We start from the raw sequence: 24,117 nt of genomic DNA, 5'->3' as shown, positions 1-24,117 counted from the left end.
AAGAAAACAGGAATTGTGAACTTTTTAAATAACAAAATCAGAAAATACCCTCAAAATGTTTTTAAAATAGGAATTGTGCACATCAATTCTAACAAATCAATAGAGCAAACGGTGGGGAGAGCGTTACTTATACTTTGAAAAGTCCAGAATGCTATGTAAAATACAACACTAAGGTTACAAGAACCCTTGAGCTGCCTTAAAAAACTGAAGCTGGCTTAACAGAGAAGATCAGTGAACACAAAAACACATCTTTGCTACTTTAGAATTATTTTGAAATTTCTAACTTTTATCATGCTCTAACTTTGATTCTTTTTAAGAAAAAGCATGTGTATCATACATAGCCTCAAAAGATTCCAGAATGCTGCCACAGGGAAAAGACAGCATTTTTTTTCTATAGGCACACATTTTTTAGCACTATAATTGATAGCCCAGTGTTCCAGGAGATGAACTGGAAATATTCAAATAAATACTAAAAAGTTTTAAGGACTATTAGTAATAATTTTTGCTTAAGGACAAAACTTGAAGAAATGCATTCACCGTGCAATTCCATTAAACAAATGAGCCTCTTGGAATTTGCTGTCTTAATTTTATATAAATATATTCCAAATGTGTGCTATAGATTGCATGAGATAATGACAACAGGAGCTATTTAGGCACCTGAAACTTCCCTGCAGTCACTACTAACTTTTAAAAAACAGGAAACTTTATAAAATGGGGAAGGATCTTTAAATCTTCCTTAATCTCAGAGTCTTTGTTCAATACTCTATACTTTAAACATGGTGTGAGCAGCATATTTTGCTGGAAATATTAACTATAGTTTGCATTTATAAATGCTTGCTCTGGGCTAGCACTTGACGACGTGTATTATCACATTTGATGGTATTTGGAAGTGGAGGTGGTTAGGTCATAAGGCAGAACCCTCATGAATGGCATCAGTACCCTTATAAAAGAAGCCCCAGAGAGCTGCCCTGTCCCTTTCTATCACCATGTGAGGACACAGCAAGAAGATGGCCATCTGTGAACCAGGACACAGGTCCTCACCAGAATCTTCCAAGCACCTTAATTTTGGACTTCTCAGTCTCCAGAAAATGTGAGAAATAAATTTCTGTTGTTTATAAGCCACCTAGCTTATATACTTTGCTATAGCAGCCTGAATAGACTTAAGACAGCTTCCAAAGCGAAAATAAGTAAGTAATCCTTATGCTATACTACCTTTCATGACATAATTACCCTTAATAAAATATTAGAGGCATCACATCTATTATGGCTACTTTACAAGAAGAAGATGTCAATAAAAATTTTTGTATGCCAATAAACATGTATGCCAATAATCAAACAATTTTATATCTACAGGGACACAGCACACTCACCCTCTCTCACACATTCTCATACTAGCATCAACAGAGTGATACCTCAAACTACACAAAAGCTGTTGAGCTACTTAATTATACCTGAATAACTTCTTAATTTGCAGATCAATGACTATATTAATGTCTAAGCATAAAAGTACATGACATAATTAATCCAAGACCAAGAAGGCAGTCATGAAAAAACCTGACTGTGACTCCCCGACAGCTTTGTCATACAAGCTAATCACCCAAGGTACCTGTGAGATGCGTGCACAAACATGTATGCATGACAGTCTGGAATAGAGAAAATAAGAATTATATTCTTATCAAGGTAGTTCAGCGTATGTTGTGAAATCTCATCTTTTATCATCTTATATAGTCTTCCACTATGATTTTCAGTACAGGCATATTTCATTTTATTGCACTTTGCTCTACTACACCCTCACAAGTAATCACTTTTTTTTTTTTTTTTTTTTTGGGCACAAATTGAAGGTTTGTGGCAACCCTGTGTCCAGCATGTCTATAGGCACCATTTTTCCAACAGCAATGCTCACTTCATGTCTGTATGTCACATTTTTTCTCACAATTTGAAATATTGCCAGAATATTTCAAACATGTTCATTATTGTATCTTTTATGGTGATCTGTGATTAGTGATCTTGATGTTACTATTGTCACTGTTTTGGGGCACCATGACTTGTGTCCGTATAAGACAGCAAACTTAATAACTGTTCTCACTGCTCCAGTGACCAGCTATTTCCCCATCTCTCTCCCTCTCCCCTGGCTTCCTCATTCCCTGAGACACGACAGTATTAAAATTAGGCCAGTTAATAAAGCTACAATAAACTCTAAGTGTTCAAGTGAAATAAAGAGTCCCACATCTCTCACTTTAAATCATAAACTAGAAATGACTAAGGTTAATGAGGAAGGCATGTCCAGAGCTGAGATAGGCCAAAAGCTAGGCCTCCTGTGCCAAATAGTTAGCCAAGCTGTAAATGCAAAGGAAAAGTTCTTGAAGGAAATTAAAAGTGCTATTCCAGTGACCACACAAATAAGAAAACAAAACAGCCTTATTGCCGATATGGAGAACATTTGAATAATTCAGACAAAAGATCAAACCAGCCACGACAGTCCCTTAAGCCAAAGACTAAGCCAAAGCAAGGCCTTAACTCTACAATTCTCTGAAGGCTGAGAGAGGTGGAAGCTGCAGAGAAAAGCCTGAAGCTAGCAGAGGTGGGTTCATGAAGTTTAAGAATCCATCTCCATAACGAAAAAGTGAAAGACAAAGCAGCAAGTGCTGATGTAGAAGCTGCAGCAAGTTATCCAGAAGATCTAGCTAAGATCAGTGATGAAGGTGGCTACGCTAAACAACACAGATTTTCAATGGAGACAAAACATCCTTCTGTTGGAAGAAAATGCCATCTAGGACTTTCATAGTTAGAGAGGAGAAGTCAATGCCTGGCTTCAAAGCTTCAAAGGCACCAGGCTGACTCCTTTTTTTAGGAGTTAATGCATCTTTCAGTTGAAGCCAATGCTCATTTACCATTCCATAAGTCCCAGGGCCCTTAAGAATTATGCTAAATCCACTGTGCATGTATTCTATAAATGGAACAACAAAGCCTAGATGACAGCCCATCTTTTTACAGCATGGTTTACTGAATATTTTAAGTTTACTGTTCAGACCTACTGCTCAGAAAAAGATTCCTTTCAAAATATTACTGCTCATTGACATGTACCTGTTCACCCAAGAGCTCCCGTGGAGATATACAAGGAGATTATTCTTGTTTTTATGCCTGCTAACACAACATCCATTCGGCAGCCAGTGAATGAAGGAGTAATTTCAACTTTAAAATCTTCATGTTTAAAACATACATTTCATAAGGCTATAGCTGCCATTGATGGTGATTCCTCTGATAGATCTGGGCAAAGCACATGAAAACCTTCTGGAAAGGATTCATCATTCTGGATGCCACTGAGAACATTTGTATTCATAAAAGGAGGTCAAAATATCAACATTAACAGGAGTTTGGAAGAAGTTGATTTCAACCCTCATGGATGACTTTGAGGGGTTTAAGAATTCAGTGGAGAGAATAACTGCAGACATAGCAGAAATAGCAAGAAAACCAGAATTAGAAATGAAGCCTGAAGCCTGACTTCCTGCAATCTCATGATCAAACCTGAATGGGTGAGGAGTTGCTTTTTACAGGTGAGCAGAGAAAGTGGTCTCTTGAGATGGAATCTACTCCTGGTGAAGATGCTGAGAATGCTGTTGAAATGACAACAAAGGATTTAGACTATTAGCTAAACTTAGTTGATAGAGTAGTGGCAGGGTTTGAGGGGACTGACTCCAATTTTGAAACAAGTTCTACTGTAGGTAAAATGCTATCAAACAGCATCCCATGCTACAGAGAAATTGTTTGTGAAAGGCACAGTCAATTGATGCAGCAACTCATTGTTGTCTCATTTTAAGAAATTGCCTCAGTCACCCCAACCTTCAGCAACCACCTCCCTGATCAGTCAGTAGCCATGAACATGAAGTAAGACCCTCCAGGAGCAAAAAGACGACTCACTGAAGGCTCAGATGATTGTTACCATTTTTCAGCAATAAAGTATTTTAAAATTAAGGTATATACATTTTTTAGACATAATACTATTGCACACTTAATAGACTACAGTATAGTATAAACATAACTCTTACATGCACTGAGAAACCAAAAAATTCATGTGCTGTTTTATTGTGATATTGCCTTATTGTAATATTTGCTTTATAGTGGTAGTCCAGAACTGAACTCACAATATCTCTGAGGCATACCTGTATACAAATAGATCCAAATTTCTGTTGCAAAAGAAATTAATCAGAAATGTTTTATATGTAGATCTAGAAAATTTATCTGTAATAGAGATGACAAAAGGTTATTATCTCATATACAAAATATTTAGAAATTGGTAAAAAAAAAAAAAATACAAATGACCCAAGAGACATAATGGAAAATACAGGAATAGATATTTCTCAAAGAATGTCTAACTAGCAAAATAAGATGATAAAATGTTCTGTTAGTGAGTGAAATGCAAATTAAATTAACAGTAAGATACCTTTATACAGTAATTGGCAAAACATATAACATTGTTGAAATACTTATTGCTGGTAAGGATATGGAAAGAGATGGTACTTCTTGAAGAGTTTGTTAGTGGAATACATTTATATATTATTTCCTCTCTCTGGTTCAGTTTAGTTATTTTCTATTAACTTGTCTTCCAGTTTACTAATCCTGTCTTCTGCTGTGTCTAATCAACTGTTAAACCTATCCATAGAGTTAATTTTAGATATCGTATTTTTCAGTTATGAAAGTTTCCATTTGCTTTCCCCCCATAAATTTCAATTCTCTGGTGAAATCTTCCAAATTTTCATCTATTTTTCTTTAACATTTTATGTTAAATTATTAACATAATTTAATATTAATCATGTTATTTTTATATACCTATGTTGTATCTCCAATCTCTAGAGCAAAATTGGAACTACAAATTATTATATATTATCTATCTTTTCTCTTGTATTTTTGGTCATATGGCCCTGTCTTTTAGCATACTTATAACTTGATTATCGGGTATTGTGTATAAAAATCTGAAGAGGTTCAGCATCAGTGTTTCCTTTTACTTTTTCACTATCATTCCCATAAAGAGCTTTATTAGACTTTTTTCCTTAATTTCTCCAAACCACCAGATATATTATACATACAGGTTTATATACTGTAGGCCTTTGAAGGGCTCCAAATCATTATAATATTTAATATGTGTTTCACCCCTTGGGAACCAATCTTTACCTCTTTGGGAGCAATATTGTCCCTATTGAGAATGTAGGCTCTAAATGATGTTATCTTCTATCAGAGAGAGTTACTCTTCCTCTTCTAGGAAGATAATTAATCACCTTAGTGCAATCACAGCCTGAGCTGAGTCAACGTTAGTTACAGCTGAGGTGTGGTTTAGCATACCTCTGATTCACCCGTGTTCCCAAGGTAAAACTTTTCCCAGGATTTCAATAGACAGCCCGATGGGTCTTTGCCCAGCTCCTCTTTAAACTCATGACTAGAACATAGTCATCACCATTCTCACTGTAAAAGCAACTAAGACAGTGTTCTGATTAAAAGCAATAGGTCCATGAAAATCAGGTGAATTTTTTTTTTTTTTATTTTGAAGTGATTTTTCTCTTTCTGAATAGCAAGCAACTCCTAATTAAAAACAAGGGCCAGGCACAGTGGCTCACACCTGTAATCCTAGCACTCTGGGAGGCAAAGGTGGGAGGATGGCTTGAGCTCAGGAGTTCTAGACCAGCCTGAGCAAGAGCGAGAGACCCAGTCTCTACTAAACAGAGAAGAAATAGCCAAGCATGGTGGTGCACACATGAAGTCCCAGCTACTCGAGAAGCTGAGCCAGGAGGATCGCCAGGAGTCTGTTGAGGTTGACTCTACACAGGGCAACAGAGCTAGACTCTGCCTCAAAAAGAACAAAGCACTATGTGACAAAATTACTACGTAACTTAAAAAATTGTTCAGTTATATCGCCCTTAAATTATATTTCTTAAACTAGAGACTATATTTCACACTAACAGTCTACATTTATCGTAATAAGGAATCAGAAGCATTTCAGGAACAAACTGTCTTCCATAATCATTATGTAATGCTGATTTGGGAATGTGGTTCAACGCAATATGATGGTTCAAAAAGAGGTAAAAATATTGAAAAAGAAAAATAAAAGTTATTTGTACATGACATACTGTCTAGAAAGCCAAATAGAATCAATTGAAAAATTATTGGAATTAATATAAAAGTAGCCTGAACAGATCCCATATAAATACATTACACTTAACAGATTTAACAGTGTTGCTACTAGTGACAAAAAGAAAATGTGGTATTAAAAAAGCCTATTTACAGAAAAAGAACAACTAAATAAAAATCCTCCAAGGTATAATCTTAATGAAAAATGTAGGTGAACTACAAAGGAAAAAAACACTTTAGAAAGAGAAACGAATACCAGTGTCATTAGACTGAATATAAAACATGTTCCTAGAAGGAAAAACTAGATACCACAAGATGATACTTTCTCCTAAATGAAATGTGTACTTTCAAAAAGGCCACTCATACTGGAAATATGGCATGGAAGGAGAAGCTCAAATATGACTCTTTTATCTAAAAAAAAGAAAAAATGAATAGTTAAAAAAATGAATAGATGAACCTACCACATAAAAACCTGAAAAAGAGCAAATATGAACACATATGTCTACAGTTGTTACAAATAGTATAGTCCTGCCTGAAGAAAACACAGATCATAAAATCAGAAAGAACATATATTAAACATAATGAGACATGACAGATCAATGGGGAGAGGAAGATTACTCAGTAATGGGAGAAGGGAGGAACTGATTAGTAAAATGAGAAGAAAATTTTATCTCACTATGCACCAAAATAAATTCCAAATCCATTAGACCTGTGGTCCCCAACCTCTGGGCCATGGCCTGGTACTAGTCCATGGCCTGTTAGGAAACAGGCCACATATCACCGCCTGAGCTCTGCACACACCACCCCCCTCAACACCCTGCTCCCCCTCCCCACAGTCCATGGAAAAACTGTCTTCCATGAAACTGGTCGCTGGTGCCAAAAAGGTTGGAGACTGCTGCATTAGACCACAAACGTTAACTTTGTGCCTACTAGCTGCTACACGCTGTGAGGTATTGGAGATTCAAAGATGGGAAGACAGTCTCAGTATAGTAAATGAAGCAGCACATGTGAAGTACACTGAGGTGCCCCTAATCCCTTCTAGTGGGCGATATTTTGTTCTCCTAATTTGAATGAGAACTTCCGAAGTTTAGAAGCGGCCACGTCTCATGTTCATATGGGCGCTTTAGGATCCCTTTCTTCTCAGAGATACTTGGCTTATAAAAACAGGCTATTTTCATATAGAATTTATTAGTGGACCAGTAAAAGAATGAGGAACAATTATTAATAAGTTTGGCTGATGAAAGCTTAAATACACGTATGAAATATTTTTATTTATCAGAATTTTTTTCTACATAACAGGGGTATATAAGTACACTGTTAGCATAGAGCGTTATTAGAAATTTAAGTCCTTAGTTTAACTCGAGTTAAACAGACATGGACAGAATAGATGGAGGGGGATTAAGTGTAGTAATAAACGATGAACTAGAGATATGCAAAAGGTCAGTCACATTAAGTTTTGAAGAGCCAAAACGTCTCTGGCTGCCCAGTGTCTACGTGTTTCAGAATATGATTCTTATTTAGGTAAAAATTAAAGGATATAACTATGAGGAAATTAGAAATAATTACGAAAAGCTACACATTAACTGGTTGCTAAAGAAAACCACTAAATAATATCTTGAAAGCCCGAACACAATGTTTTGTTGAGATTTATTTTAACCAAGTGCAGACTCTGGATGAATGAAAGCATTTAATTGCTAAATTTTATGGTTTGTCACAGAAAACAATCTCAAATTTCACTTTCAAAGATTAATAGAAAAATCATAATAAAAACTGTGCAAATTATTTACATAGCTTAAGTAGATATCAAAGATTGCAGACATGCTCTGAGGACCAGAACTAATCCTCAACCCATGATTCACGCATAGCTAATTACCAAGCCCAACATGGAGAAACCTTCATCACTTATGCAGTTCATACTGCAGCTTTCAGATCAAGGTCCCATCATTTCAGGTCTTAAATAAGAACCAGCCATGCAGGGAATTGAATTCAAAGCATAAGCACAATTTCAACACAAGTTTATTTCATCTCCCTTATTCTCTACTGTTTCCCTTTTATTTTCATGAGAAAACAAATTATTTCTTGAAATAAACAATCTGTGGGGTGGCCCCTAGATCTCAGTCGCCTCCAGTCCTGAAATCACACTATCCAGCTAAAATAAAATAATGAAACTCAAAGTCCCCTAAGGAAAAGGCATCTTATGAAATTACTATTTGAGTAAGCAAACTAGAGGATAAAACAAGACATTCATTTCTAGGATTGAACCCCTCTCTCCACGCCCAGGAATTCCCAATGGAGAGGCCAATCGCACATCAACTGATGAGGTTTTGGCATCTTTCTGATAAAGGTAACAGAGCTTTTCCTGATGAAGACTTTTTGCCCACTCATCTCCAGAAATCTCCCAAATAATTCAAATTGCCGTTTGACAAACAGACATGTATAAAAAACTTTCATCAGTTAAGATTTTATGAACAATAATTCAGAAGGGATAGCTTACTGAAGGAAGTCAATGTTATATTTCTTACCAGCTAGACTATTGAAGATATCCTCCAAACCACCCCTCCCCATCTCTGAAAAAAAATGCTGGATACCAACCCCGTTTTACACTATTTCCAGAACTCCCTGAAGATAACATGGCTTCAGGGATTACTCCATGTGTTTTTAAAACTTTGGTGAGGCCATCACACAGGATCACCGGGTGTCAGTATTCCCACTCTGGTTGTAATTTCAGTGTGAAACTACCATAGTCCTGCATTTGGGAAATTGGATGCTGTTCCTTTTTTACAGTGTCCTTAATATACACGTGGCTTTCAGGCAGCAATACTGTCTTCAATATGATCTGAGGTCAGGAATTGTATGAATAAAACCTGAATAATTTCCAAACTTTCTAGATTGCACAGAATAACTAGAAACTGATAAATAAAATTTAATATAATATCAAGCCCAATCTTGTTTCAACAAGTGACAATGATAATAACTTCATTAGCAAAGTGTTAAGAGCTGGCTAGACGCCTACTTACCAACCACATTGTAACACCCATGCCCCTCAAAAAAAAAAGAAAAAAAAAAAGGATAATGGAGACGTTCAGACAAAACCAGTGCAGAAATTGCTCCCCCACCACAAAGAATTAGGTTCTTAATAAGCACCAAGAAAGGTGAACTCACGATTGGTAAAATTAATAGTTTGGGGGGGAAATAAGGTAATAAGAACTGAAGTTAGAAATAAACCTTTAAAAGTCCTTATAAATATTTGAAACGCCATAAAAATAAAGTAAGAACAAACACACTCAGTGAGAAAATATGACATTTTACCTACTTGAAGTAAGTATAAACGAAAGCATTAATTCTCTTATAGGTTCTCACGGCGGAAGATACTTTTTAGTGTCTTACATCATTGTGACTTTAAATGAGACATTTAGAAATGACTTTGCCTTGTTATAGATAAAATAGGTTCTAAGCAGCTGTATTTCCCCTAAATCTGGTCCTCCAAGAAAATGTTCATCTCCAGGGGTTGGCTGTGAATCCAAAGATGCAGAGAAACATGAATGATTCAAGATGCATAAAGAAGCTTTAGAGTAACCTTTATTTACCCTACACAGCTGTGTGGAGTGGGTACCCTCCACAGGCCCGAGTAGATAACCTCATTATTGCCTCAGCAATGTACACAGCTCTGCCTCTCCTACCACACACGTCCACGCTGTGTAATCCTAACGCAGGCTCGCCCATCCTTGTTTCCTCCCAATCTACCACGTAATGTCAGAGAATCATTCAACTGTGGAAAGACAGTGAACCCAGATAGAACTGTATAAAGAGAGTTCTCTACCTTCCTGCTTCATACGTTCCCGAAAAGACGTCAAAGAGTCAAATATATACTGCCAGGGAAATTTTAATACCTCAAGAGAGAAAAAAAATTCAGGCTTCCTAATTATTCCTCACTTAACACGCCTCTTTGATAAACCTCCGATCTGTCCACCTCTTTTAATTTTGTTCTTTTCATTCACAATAATATACACACACCACTGGCCTAAATACAATGAATGTCTGATTGAAGCTGAAGATTTGTCCTTTTTGGGAAGCCAAATAATTTGCCTCTGGTGTCAGCTGCATTAAGTTTATGGGAGCCATGCTTCTTAACTGATATCAGCACATTCTTCTATCTACTTTCTGGAACAACGGTAAAAAGCAATGAAGTAGTCAAAACAGTGTTTTACTGCCAAGATCCTGCTGCTGAAATTAAATTAGCTGGCAGAAAATGGTGAGAGCCAACACCATCTATGGTGTTAGGAAGTGGAGTTTTGATGAAATAAGGGAGTAGTTCCAGGGGACACAGGTTCAGAGTCTTCTCTTCCAGCTCACATTAAAAAATGCCTTGAGGAAAAGACACCATGGTGCACAGCAGACCGGTCACCTTTTAGGTCTTAGGAAGAAATTCTCTTTTCTTCATTCTCCTTGGACCAGTCTTTCCTTTTCAATATACTGTCCTCCACACACCAGTGACTGGGGTTCCTATGGAAAGGGTTAGGATTAGGTGTAGCTGCAGATAACTGGTAACCCAAATAAGAGACTAAAACAAAATAGCTTATAGCTTTGTTATATAAAAGAGGTTCTGAAGCAGGGCTGGTTTGGTGGCTACCAAATCATTAGACTCAAGCTACTTCTACCTTTCAGTTCCATCATCCCTGGTAGGTAAAGTCACCATTCATATTTACTTCATGGACAATATGGCTGCTGCAGCTCTAGCCAACACAAGTGCATTCCAGACAGGAAGGAGAAAGAAGGAGGAAACAAGAAAGATCCTCACCAGCTGTCTATCCCTTGAACAACTTCTGCTTACATCTCAGCAGCCAGAATGTAGTACTATAGCTATATCTATGGGGGGTGGAGAGCTGGTATGTATTTATCCACATACAGAGAGAAAGAGGAAAAAGAGAGGGAGAGAGAGAGAGTCAGAGTCTTGTAGCTGAATACCACTCTGATAAAAATCAGTTTTATCATTAAGGCAGAGGGGAAGCACAGTGTGACGGTTAATGTCAGGTGCCAGTTCGACTGAATTAAGGAATACCTAGAGAACAGGTAAAGCATTAGTTCTGGGTGTGACTGGAAGGATGTCTGCAGAGGGGACTGGCATGTGAGTCAGTGGACTGAGTGAGGCAGATCTGTTCTCAGTGTGGTGGGCACCATTTGGCCAGCTGGGGGCGCAGACAGAACAAAAAAGGCAAAAGAAATGAGATTTCCTCTCTCTCTTTCCTGGAGCTGGGGCACCAATCTTCTCCTGCCCTTGGACATCAGAACTCCAGGCTTTGCGGCCGTTCGACTCTAGGACTTACACCAACAGCCCCCAGGGTTCTCAGGCCTTTGGCCTCAGACTGATAATCACACCATCGGCTTCCCTGGCTGAGGCTTTTCTAGACATGGACTGAGGCACACCACTGGCATCCAAGGGTCTCCAGCCTGCAGATGGCCTGTTGTGGGACTTCTCAGCCTCCACAATCATGTGCATCAATTCCCCTAATAAATCCCCTCCCATCCACCCATCCATCCATCCACCCCTTACTGGTTCTGTCTCTTTGGAGAACCCGGCTAGTACACACAGACACCAGGTCTACCGCTGATGCCTCTGTCAGTCACTCAGCTGGTTTCAGTTCCGGGCCTGAGCACAGTCTCTTCCACCTCGAGGGAATCCCTGAGGCACCTGAAGGTCCAGCCTCCTTCACCAAAGAGACACCACTGCCGAGCAGGGTGACAGCCTTCTAGCATGGAAGAGCACACTTGCTCAGCGTCCCTCTGCATCTTTCCCAAAGCACCCAACGTGGGAGAAGAATTCCTGTTGCCATGACCTCTAGTCCTGGCCGACTCCCTTTCCCCAGTCTGTCTTCAGGACATGCAAGGTGTGCTCAGAAGGCATATCTGTAAGTTTAAGAAACCAGACCACATTCTGGGATAAACAATGTTACACATAGTGGGGGGTTTCCAGGCTTACCCACAAAGTCCTATTTCACAGGTAATGTAGTAGAAATAATATTCATTTGCCATCATCTAAAGTGGAATTGACTGGATTTCTAAGATTAGTCTCAGAGAAGAGCCTGGACAGAGGGCGGAAGAAACAGCAGTGAGGAGCAACTCATTCTCCTTCCCGGCTTTGAACCTTTCCACTGCTTGCTCCCCAACAGGTAACCCGTCTTATCCCTGTGTTTTTCCACAGCCCTTTCACTCTCTATCAGGGGGGCAATGGAGCTCACTCTGAAGAATTTATTGGGACAAGGAAGGGACATTCCACAACCACAACACGCTGGAGCAGGGCGATGCCTGCTGGAGGGGGAATCTGCCTTCCAGACCCGAGCAGTGGGGATGAGAATGGAGGAGAATTATGCATTGGATTGTGTCCCCCAAAAGTTGTTGAAGTCCTAACCCCTGGCACTTTTAAATGTGATGCTATTTGGAACTTGTGTCTTTGCAGATGATCAAGTTAAGATGGCATCATTAGGGTGGGCCCTAACTCAATATGACTGTGCCCTTACAAAAGGGGGGAATTTGGACACAGAGACAGACATGCAGACAGGAGAAATGCCATGTACAGATAAAGGAAGAGACAGAAGTAAAGCATCTACAAGCCATAGGCCAAAGACTGCCAGCAAACCCGCCAGGAGCTGAGAGTGAGGCCTGGGACAGATTCTCCTTCACAGCCCTCAGGAGGAACCAAACCTGCTGATACCATGACCTCAGACTTCAAGGCTCCAGAACGTGAGACAATAAATTTCTGTTGTTGAGCCACCCAGTTGGTGATACTCGTTATGGCAGCCCTGGCAGACTAACGCAGGGTGGATGGAGCCTCTCTGCCCACCTTCCTGCGTGCAGCACATTGCTTCCCCTTCCCCATCCTCCTGTGTGCCCCTCTGCTCACTCTGCCTCTGCCTCAAGTTACTTCTCACACAGCTTCAGCCACCATCATGTACACACTTGGGGCTCCAGCCATGCAGATTCCAGGGGTGCTTCCAGGGAATATTCACCGTCAGGTTGAAAGCAAGGGGCAGCGACAGGGCCTTCCATCCTGACAAGGATCATACATTATTACTATGACCAAAACAACCAGAAGTCTGCGCATGTGTGTAACCACGTGGATGTGTAGCTGCCAAAGGTTTACGCAGAAATAGAAACCACCTGAGTAAAAAAAAGATACAGTGGCATGTAAACGATTATGCATCGGGAGATATTGTAATCGCTTACTTCTGATGATTCAACAAGTTCAAAATATCTATGTATATTCTAGGCGTCAGTGTCTCTTACACGTAATTCTCTGCTTCCGTAACATCCCTCTCTCCTTTCTTTCCTTCTGCTGTCCATCTCACCACAGGACTCGCCAGGAAGACACTGGAAATGACAGAGGCAGAGAAAGCTGAAGAAAGCTAAACCCTTTAACGCTGAAAGCGAACTGGAGGCAATCTCACTTCCACGCATATCCATACACCTTGATAAATCACACACAAACACAGCTGACTGCCCCGGCAACCTCCCTCATCTCAGTTCCCTCCCTCCCCCAGACGAAGCCACTGACACGAATCAGGTGTTTGTTATTCTCAAGCATGTCTTTGTTCTTCCAGTATGACCTGCCCAAAATGATGGTGCTTCCGGGCCACCATTGCATCAGTTTCATTTTTTTAAAAACTATCTCTTCCCTTTCTTTCCTTCATATAACAAAAGAATAACTATCAGATCAATGTATTCAAGCCATGGGAGTAAAAACTAAAAACAGCTTAATTTTATTACTATCAACTAGTATCTGTTTTTCACCTGTGTTATCACCACCACCACCCACCACCACCACTAAGGCTGTGATACCGGGAATACAAGTCAGACCAATGGGAAACACTTTGCATGGGTATCTCTTTCTGGCAGTAATTTATATCAGTAAATGGAAGCCTACATCACCTATGCTGAAAACCCTTCACACATGCACACAGGATAAATTAGAATGTAGGGTAATATTAAATTATACTCTTTTATATAGAGGACTGGAAAACATTAATCAATAATGAATCCATCACTCTTACCTGTTCTCATAAAAGACTTTAAGGCAAAAAATAAAATTGTACTAGACTGGAAGCTCATTAAGTGGAGGACCCCATGCTCACCATTATACTTGGAGCACATTATGTTCTTATTAAAAGTTCTAACAACCTACAGTAAGAATTCAATAATTACTTAATTAATTGTCCACAAGAGTGCTAACTGGTAAGGGAGAGGTGTGATGTGAAAACACATAGAACAGTATTCTACAAATATTTATGGAGCACTTGTTACATGCCAGGCACAGTCCTAGGCACAGAAGATATAACAGAAAGAAAAACTGTGTACCTCCAGAGAGCCTCCATTCCAGCAGGACAGTACGTACATTAATGATACAGCCTCAGGAACTCTGGGAAACCCTGCATGATCAATAAATCACTCTACCAATCACAACCTGGCTAAGAACGGCAACCACGCTGGTTTCTGGGGAAATCTGATAAAGCCCCAAGTGTTAAACCAAAACAAAGAAAATCTGTTCTATTCCCTGAATGAATATAGCACCTCTGTTGACCATTGGAACCTATTAAAACGTGTTGTTCAGAGTGATTTCTTGCACATAAAATGTGATAGCTTTCCTAAACCTAAACAAACACCACCAATAGCTGAAGAAAAAATGTTACCATTTGGAATTTCATAAAATTAATTGCTCAAAGTAAGGAAATGCCTCAGTACCCTAAACAACTACACGTGACCATTAGATACAGTCTAGCACCTTGCTCTCTTGGCTGTGTATGTTCAAAGATGAAGTAAATTTTGTGAGCAAGCAGGACATTGAATTCATATACAACTGGCCAGTTTCAGAAAGTACTTCCCATCTGGGAAAAAAAATGCATGTCAAAAATCAATCACCAAAAACAAGATTTTAGAAAAAATTCTAAAATATAGTTTAGGGAGACTATCTCATATAGTTAGATTATGGGTGAAAGCTATCTTATTATTTGTATTTCTGTATTTTTCTATAATGGAACCTCATAAAAAATGATTAATGCTTTATGATCTAAAAATTTTAGTAAAATAAAATACCACCCCATGTCTTAAATACTAAGACTGTAACACTTCCTTTCCTGTATCTAAAGGAAAAATTATTTAATGCATCAAAAGACAGAAGCAAAAGCATAATTCTCTGCTTTTAAAACTGTCTTTTCCCTAAGCAACAAGACACAGGGTAATTTTTAATGCATTTTTTTCCTACCTGTGTTTTCTAGTTTTTCTACAATGATCACCTGCATGATCAATAGAAATATTAATAAAATTATTTTCTACAAACACTAATCAGTGCAAACTTATTAAAATATTATAAATTCTACATTACTCAAAAGATAGACCATATTAATAGGGAAACACATTTCAGTTTATTTTCCCAAACAATTCTTGGAAATGCCTCCAGGTTAGGACTACTTCCCTCTTTGAAAAGATCCACAGAAGTTCAGAAAAGTCAAAATGTACAAACTCTTCTAGAATTAGCTATTTCAATCGAATACACAGGTGCCAGGCCCACTGCCATCCCTACTCTGCAAGCAGATCAGCACCACATCTGATGAGTCAGGGAGAATAGATGGCAACAGAGAGAAAATGGAACACCAAGGTGGTTTGATGTCTAAAACCCTGTCATATGCCATTCATTGCAAGATTAAAGCGTTTCCTGATGATAGAAAAAACAAATAATCCCAGAGCTGGCTACCTATTTTATGATAGGTTTTTAAAGGTCATCTCAAGATGAGCTTTTCTTCCTTCTGCTCTGAACCCCATTCCCCAATAATCGAATGGTAGATTAGGAAGCCAAGGAACAATTTATCACATCTCCGAACTCCTCTACCTACAAGGCCAAGTTTCATCCATCCCCCCCCTCCAAAACTACTTGAAATATATGACTGTGTTCTTAGGTTAAGGTCAGCGTACAGGGTTACAAACACAGGCAGAATGATTTCTACAGCAGCAACCAAAAAGCAAAAGCTCTGGCATCCACAGTGGAGTCACTGACATGACACAGAGAAGCAGCGTGAGTCCCATCACCCTGAGGTGGGAGACACAGAACCTTGGGGGTTTCAGGACGTTGCAGATCTAGGACCACAATAAAAAGCCAACAAAGAGAGGACAACTTGATGTAAGGCCACAACCTCAGAAATGACTATCTCTACAACTCTTAAAGTGCTTGCCCCACTGGCCAGTTGCATTATTGCTTTTTGAGGCAGTTCTCCCAAGGTCTGGCTAGAGATATCTTTTCAACCCTCACTTTAAAGGCTCCTGTGACCAGCACCTTTCTCGATTGTCTTTGGCTGACCCCTGAAGATGGGAGAGTAAAATGCCCCAATATTATCATACTCCAAGAGAACAATTCTTTCTGCTAGACTCACATTGGGTATGAAAGCCTTTAACTACCTGGCATTTCTTTTAATCAGTTATACTGCCTTTGGGCTCATTTTACAAAGTCATCTGGCTTTGCAGACGTTAACACAAGGTCTATGAAAACCTCACGTTTCATTGTGGCCCCACAATGGGGAGCAATCCACTTCAAAGCGTGTTAAGCTCCCAGGATTCTGGTGCTGAAATAGCTCGCTCAGATTTTTCATTGTTCCAGCTTCCAAGGAGTCTGGCCATCTAGGACATAAAAGTATTCTTCTGAAAGCACCATGTAAAAGAAAATATTTGTTCAGTCGCAGTGTCCCTACAAATGTGATCTTATGCTCCACGGCTGGACGCTTGAGAAGATGAAAATGAAGGGGGCCCTAATAGATACGGTGGAGACCTGGTCAGATAAATTGGAGGTTGGGGAACATGCCGCCCCAAATTGGAGAATGCTGAGGTGAATATCCTACTCATTCTTACAAAATGCTTCACACCTCAGGATGACATTAAATAAAAATGCTTTGACTTTTCTTTTTCCGCTACTGAATTCAACTGCAATTATATTTAAAATATCTTTACTTTCTATTGCTTTGACAGGTTCACTTTTGAAGTATTCTATTCATACATTTCAATAGTCCTACCCCTTTCTAAGAGATAGTAACCTGGTCTTTAACAATGCACACAAGAAGGGACTGGTGGTATTTTTTTCTTTTGCAAGCAGTTACTTCATTCATTAGAATCTGAATTTGTCATTTTTAGCAGAAATGACAGCAGAAAACTGAGAGGAAATTGACGTTTAAACATTTAGAGGTATAATATTGTGGGGATTAATAACCAGGGGCCAAATTTAATGTGCCGTTTTAAAATGTAGTCCTTTGACATGACTTAACCTGGAAGTTAAATGCAGCTGACAATACACGTCGCCAGCTCACAATAGGTTTCCTCAAAGAAAAAGGCTGCCATTTCTTTTTAAGGCACAGAGAATAAGGGTCACTGACTACTGACCCCATGGCTTCATTCCAATACACAGAGCAGTCTCAACTCATTTCTTAATGCCGAGAAGATCTGATGGCAGCAAAGACAAGCACTCGGGTCACAATTACAACTGATTTACAATTTCTACAGCGAGCCCAGGGACAGGGTGTGTCCTTACTCCAAAAGAACTACATCTTCTCTGGGGATGCTACACTTTACCACTGACAGAGCCATTTAAAATGTAAGCAATATGGAAGTCTCATACTGGCACTGAAACTCTTGCATCAATGTCTTGCCAATGCCTATAAGAGGCTTAATGTATTCTAGCAGTGGAGTACTAAGGCAAACTGAAGATGGGAGGCTGGTGGCATTTCACTTTGAGAAAATATTACAAAGGTACCATTTAATAAGGGTAACATTTTAACAAGAACAAGATTATAGTATTTAATTAGAACAATGTTAAATGACGTTACATTTTATCCTGGCCACCTATAGGCAAACTTTACAAGACTTAGATTGATCATTAATATGTGCCAAATACTTATCTTGATTCAGTTTTAATTTTTAGCTACGATATTTTTAATTTCTTAAAAGTACAATGTCACATAGGTTGTTTTATTTGGGTTTGCTGTAGATTAAGAATGCCCACAAACTAAGGTGGGGTCCAGTTTACCTCATTTCCTTAGGTCCAGGAATGATATCCCTGAGTACTGCTATGAATACAAGTCCTGACATGTTTTTGGAGGTACATCATTGTTTTCTGATCAGCAAAGAGTACTCACTTGCTTAGTATTTTTACACTTGGGGGCTTTGACATAACCTTAGCTGATTCATTTAAATCAACGTACATAATTTTTTTTTTTTTACCCAAAGTTGTAGTTTTAGGGTAATTCCCCCTCTTCCTCATTCCTTAAGTCCTATGAACATTATTTTTATTATTCTAGTGCTTCCCTATTTATTCCTTCATACCCTCTAATCTTAAGTGGTATTTTAGACATACTGATCCACTACAGCAACTATGGGTTTTTCTAGCTTCAGGAATAATATTAAGTCGACAGCCACGGCATTGCCTGTGGACTCCCACAGTCACTCCAAACCCCAATTGCGGATGCTTGTTTATGTTTTATTTGTTTTACAAAAATAGAGAAGTTCTCCAGCCTAATTTAAACAATTCTATCCTCCAGAGTCTTGAGGAATTGGCCATCCCTGGAACAAATTAAAGGCTTAAATACTTGACAATATTATAAAAGAGATATTCATTTATTATTGTTAATCTTATGACACCTGTTATTTATTGGTTTTCACTGTGGTTTTAAATTTCTGAGATTCTACCTATTTTTTGAAACAAGTTTAACAATGGGGAATTTACATAGATATACACATATAATTATGTTCAAAATACACTTAATTATATCTTTTTTATGTTTATCAACTATCAATTTTGATAACGACTCAAACTTGAGTGCAGGAAACACAATTGGAGTTGATCAAAATATAGCCTATTTGGAAATACTGGAAACACAATATGCCTTTTATTTAGCCCAGTTTGAATCACTTGTCACCTGTGCATATAGCACGATTGACTTACAATTACCATGTCCTCTTTGCTGCTTACGTTTTCCCTACTGGCCAGAAGTTCCTTCAGTTTGGTTCATCTACCCCTTGTAGCTCAGCCTCTACATATTGCTGAAAGTATCCTTGCTCATAAGCAAAAAACTGTTCCAAAACCAACAAAATTCTGCTTATCTCAATCATGGTATCAGTTATATTCCAAAGAATGTCCTTGATCATCCCCTTTAGTGGAGAATAATATTAGAGACCAAAATCAGGGTACAAGAAGCACCTACGAGATGGTCTCATACGAGTACTAGAGGGAAGCCTGGAGGCTACTGTTCACCTTTTTTAGAACAAAACACAACAAACTATTTGGTTTTGATTTAGTAAAGATGGTAAGTTCATATAGAAGACTTCAATTTAACTCTTTAAGTTTACTGTCCTTTTTGGTCTTGATGTGAATAATTTAATTTCACCCCCCTTTTCTAAATTATCTTTAATATTTATACATATGCAAAAAAGTACCATACCAATCTATTTATTTGAATTATACTACCATTGAAATTAGCAGAAACCTCAATTTTTAAAATAATTTTATTTTATCCAAGTATATCATTCAGTAATAATTCTAACACCTTAATAATTTTACCATTTCATTTTTGGGTATAGAACAATTTTTTTTTTTTTTTTTTACTTAATCAAATAAACATAGGTAGAACCTACATGGGATGTCCCTCTACTTCCGTAAGTAAAATACAGACCTCACATTTATTTGCATATATGTTCATCTGTAAACTAATATTATCAGTATTTTTAATCCCCGGTAGTTTTAGTGTTTAGCTCCAATATTTCAAATGCCTTTAGAGAAACACAAAGGTTATTATTTTAACACTGTATCAGCTAAATTTCCAAAAAGGAATTACAAATGTCAGTAAATACAATTCAGTTAATATCATACTAATACAGCATAAATTAAAAGGTAAGAATTGTCAAAAACATATAAATACTAGACAACTTTACCCCAAACTTCAAGTGTGGCAATTTCCAAAGTCCATATAATGCTCAATACTAAGCTTAAAAAGAATAAAATCATAAGAGGTCCCAAAGTACATGGTTTATTATACACTTCAGTTACAGTTCCTTGTTCATATCATATTCACAAACCTCTCAACCAATCCAGATATGCATATACTTCATAATTTCATACATAACCAGAAATACAAATTATTCATAAAGTTACAGTCATGAACACTTTAACCACTTAAGCTTTAATGCAATAACCTAATTCTGGGATAGATTAAAATGTCATGCCTGTATCCCCACATTTGCATCTTGGAGTAATTGTACAATTATCACAGTGACAAAATAACATTTAAATAATTTAAACTGATAGAAGAAATAACCCTTAGTTTATCAGTAAATATTTTTCCAATTAGTGGCATCAAGTAAAGAGATCCCTATACTGCGAAACATTAATTTTTGGTTTTATTTACTGTGTAGTGTTATATCACATTTCTTATTAAAAACATGTAAGATAAAACCCCTCCAATTTTAAATTTTAGAATTTAAATGCCCAAAAACAGTTATGAAAAATGTGAAAAGAAAGCTAAGTGAAGAAGAACTTACCAGAAATTAAAAGTCACTAGAAAGCCACTGTATTCAAAACAGAATGGTGTTGGCACAGAAACAGACAGATAGGGATCAGAACAGAGAGTCCAGAAATATTAACAGATCCAAATATATATGGCATCTTCACATGTGACAAGGGGAATAATTCAATCCCATGAAAAAAAAAAAGTTCTTTATAATAGGACTTAAGTAACCGGTTATCCATCTAGGAAAATAAAAAAAGAATCCTACCTCATAGTCATGTACAAAATTTAAAACTGGAGTAAGATTTGAATGTTTTTAAAAAATTAGTAAGAAAATTTAAGAGAATACTTGTAGGAACTTGGAGCAGACAATAGCAAAACATAACTCAGAAGCAATAAAGAAAAAGACAGATATATTTGATTAAATAATAATTAACAATTTTCATTTGGCAAAAGACATTATAAATAGATAAAAACTGTAATGATACATTTGCACACATATAACAAAGGATTAATACTTCTAAAACACAAGAGCTCCTAGAAATTGAGAAAGAACAACACTACCAAATGGAAAAATGGGCAGCGAAAATGAACATGAAATGAAAAGAGAATTCAAATGGACAATAAACATATGAAAACATGCTTAATATCAGTGACAGTGAAGGAAATGCAAATTAATGATCAGACAAAATAAGATCTGCAAGAATTAAAAAGGGCAGTGACATCTGCGCTGGTGAGAATGTTAGGTGATGGGCACTCTTAATGTATGAAGGTGATTTGCTATTCCTTCGGGTAAAGCAAACTAGTAATACCTAATAAAATTAAAAACACACATACCGTTTGACCAAGCAATTCCACTTCTGGGAATCTATCCTATGGGGAAAAAAAAGGACCAGTACGTAAGGATATAAGTACAAAGATGTTTATTGCAGCAGTGTTTGTTGTGGGGCGGGGGAAAAGGGAGATACCAAAAACAACATGAATGTCCACTAATAGGGAAATGGTTAAATGAAATATGGTGCATATAATGTAAAATATTACATAATTATTAAAATGAGTGGGATAAATCTGTATCTCCTGACTTGGAAGATTCATAAGGTGAGAAAAGCAAATTCAAGAGTGGGTGCTTAATGTTCTTGGTAAGACAAGTAGTAGCAACAACTGCAACAAATCAATGTGAGTGAAGCACCTGTATGCACAGGCTGTGGAGAATGGGAGAACATGGACCACACTAACAAAAGCTACCAAAGGGAAGGTTGTGAATGGAGACATGGATTGGAAGGGATTGGGATTATTTACTTTCTCTGTGCATATCTTTGTGCTGTTTCACTAGTTACTATAAGAATAATATTAATTTTATAATTTTCAAAACCACATTTAAAAACATTATTAGCTTTTATTACTGAAAGTAGGCTAGTAGTACTTCCAGACACTCATCTTTAGTAAAATAGTAGCAAATGAACAAATATCCCCTCTTCACTTATGCCAGTCTCACCATGGTATTCTCATCACTGGCAACTTGCCTAGTGTCCACTCTATCTCTCATTCCTGTTTGTGTATCAGCCATGCAGTTTGGGTGGGAATGACCACTCCCTATTTCCAGGGACTTCTGAATGGTCTAAGCCACTAGTCTCCACCAGAAATACAATTCAGAGCTGCTTATATAATTTAAAATTTTATCATAGTCGCATTAAAAAAATTTTAAAGAAACAGGTGAATGTAATTTTAATAGTATATTTAATCCACCCCAACGTAGGCAAAAATACTATGATTTCAACATGTAATTAGCAGAAGAATTATTAATAAGATAGTTCATTCTTTTTGCATCTCGTTTTGGACTAGCCACACTGCAAAAGCTCAATAGCCACATGTGGCCAGGGGCCACTGCACTAGAGAGCACAGGTCGAAGCTAGTGACAGTAATGCTGTAAGCATTACCATGTCCATGGGTAGACACATGATTTAAATGGTCCAAGCACAGAGAAACCCACAATGGTAGGAGAAGAACATTTCTGTCCTGATAAGGGAGCACAAGAAAAAAAATGAACCCTGGCAGACACCGAGGGACAAGCTGGGAAGGAAGCCTGCAGCAAGATTGCAGGAGAACCTGGGTCCTCTGTCGAAACTGAACCTCTGGATCAACCTCTGCATGAAGCCTGAATTTTCTAGTCATATGAGCTGGTAAATTTTCTTCTCCTTTTTTTCAGTCACTTTACATTAGGTTTCCTATTACTTGGAATCAGAAGTAGACTAATTAGAAAACTCATCTATGGATAAAGCCATATCCAAAGAGAATCATTTTCTCCTTAAGTGAATTAAATGTTTAAAATTTCTACCAATTATTTGCAGTCAAGCTATTCTTTTGTTAAACCAGCTTTATTTGATAGTATTTTTTAGAAACCTTCTGAAAACATCCCTGAAGAGTAGTCCCACAGCCTAATTCCTTGTCATCCAGGGTAACTTTCCACAGTCACCATGCAAGAGAGTCTTTCTCCTTGAGACGATGCATGTATAAAATCTCAGAGTGACCAATCAGCTCTCACTCTCATTCCACCTCCTGTTCTGGTCCTCCTTCTCTAGACCAGGGTTTCCCAACGTCAGCACTGTTGACATTTTGGGCAGATAATTCTTTGTTGGGTGTGAGGGTAGAGGTTGTCCTGTCTTTTGTAGGATGTTTAGCAATATCCCTGATCTCTCCCCTATAGATGATAGTGGGAGAAACTCTGTGCCCCCAGTAGTTGTGACAACCAAAAACATCTCTAGACATTGTCAAACATCCCTTTAGGGGCAAAATCACCCCTAGTTGAGACCCACTGTTATAGAGCAACAGTTAGTTCAACTGTGTAACTCACCTTCACTGTTATAGGACTCAGACACTGCAGCAATTGCTAAAAGCATGATGTCACCCTCTGTCAGGGTCCCCAGCATTACAATCTTTATGGGCCTTATGGCCCTCTCCTCTGGCCATTGAACCTCACTGGGTCACACTCTTCCTTGTCCAATCCCCTCTACATCTAGCCTGAGCTCTCCATTGCAGTTCTTCTTTCCAGAAGAAATGTGGCTAGTTCCTTCTTACTTCAGCTTGAAATTATTACCTGAGCTGCTCCCAGAACCACCTATCCAACTACCTCCTTGGGCTTCTCTTAGGTGATTTTCTGACAAAGTATTTGCCTGTTTATAATCACCTATTCCTCAACTCAGTCTCCCCTGCCTGGGTCACTCACTTCCTCCATCAATACATCTCGTAGGCAATTCCATCCCCATCTTTCCACACTGTTATCAACTTACATAGTATTCTCTCTAAACCACCTCTAAGACTACAGTTTCATTATTATTACCGGTCAGCTTTTCACAGCTCCTCAAATTAGTGTATGGATTCAATGCAATACCAATAAAAATCATTGCAAGCTTTTTTTGGTAGAATTTGACAAAGTGATTCTAAAATTAAAGAACCTAGAATAACCAAAACA

The 24,117-nt window shown here is 38.0% G+C and overlaps 1 protein-coding gene across 7 annotated transcripts in view; it reads right to left on the bottom strand.

Moving 5' to 3' along the window:
* Positions 1-24,117, bottom strand: part of MAST4 (microtubule associated serine/threonine kinase family member 4) — a 510,487-nt gene that overhangs the window by 211,332 nt on the left and 275,038 nt on the right. For 3 of the 7 annotated variants that reach the window (XM_069492548.1, XM_069492553.1, XM_069492556.1), the window contains one exon: positions 21,486-21,521. The exons of the other annotated variants lie outside the window; for them this stretch is intronic. In XM_069492548.1, the coding sequence (XP_069348649.1) occupies positions 21,486-21,521 (36 nt within the window). The remainder of the gene's footprint in view (positions 1-21,485; positions 21,522-24,117) is intronic. 7 annotated transcript variants of the gene reach the window in all.

Source organism: Eulemur rufifrons, chromosome 17 (genome assembly GCF_041146395.1).
Source record: "Eulemur rufifrons isolate Redbay chromosome 17, OSU_ERuf_1, whole genome shotgun sequence".
In the NCBI taxonomy this organism is placed as follows: Eukaryota; Metazoa; Chordata; class Mammalia; order Primates; family Lemuridae; genus Eulemur; species Eulemur rufifrons.
The sequence above is the reverse complement of the archived record's forward strand: the minus strand, read 5'-3'. Positions and strand labels throughout refer to the sequence as shown.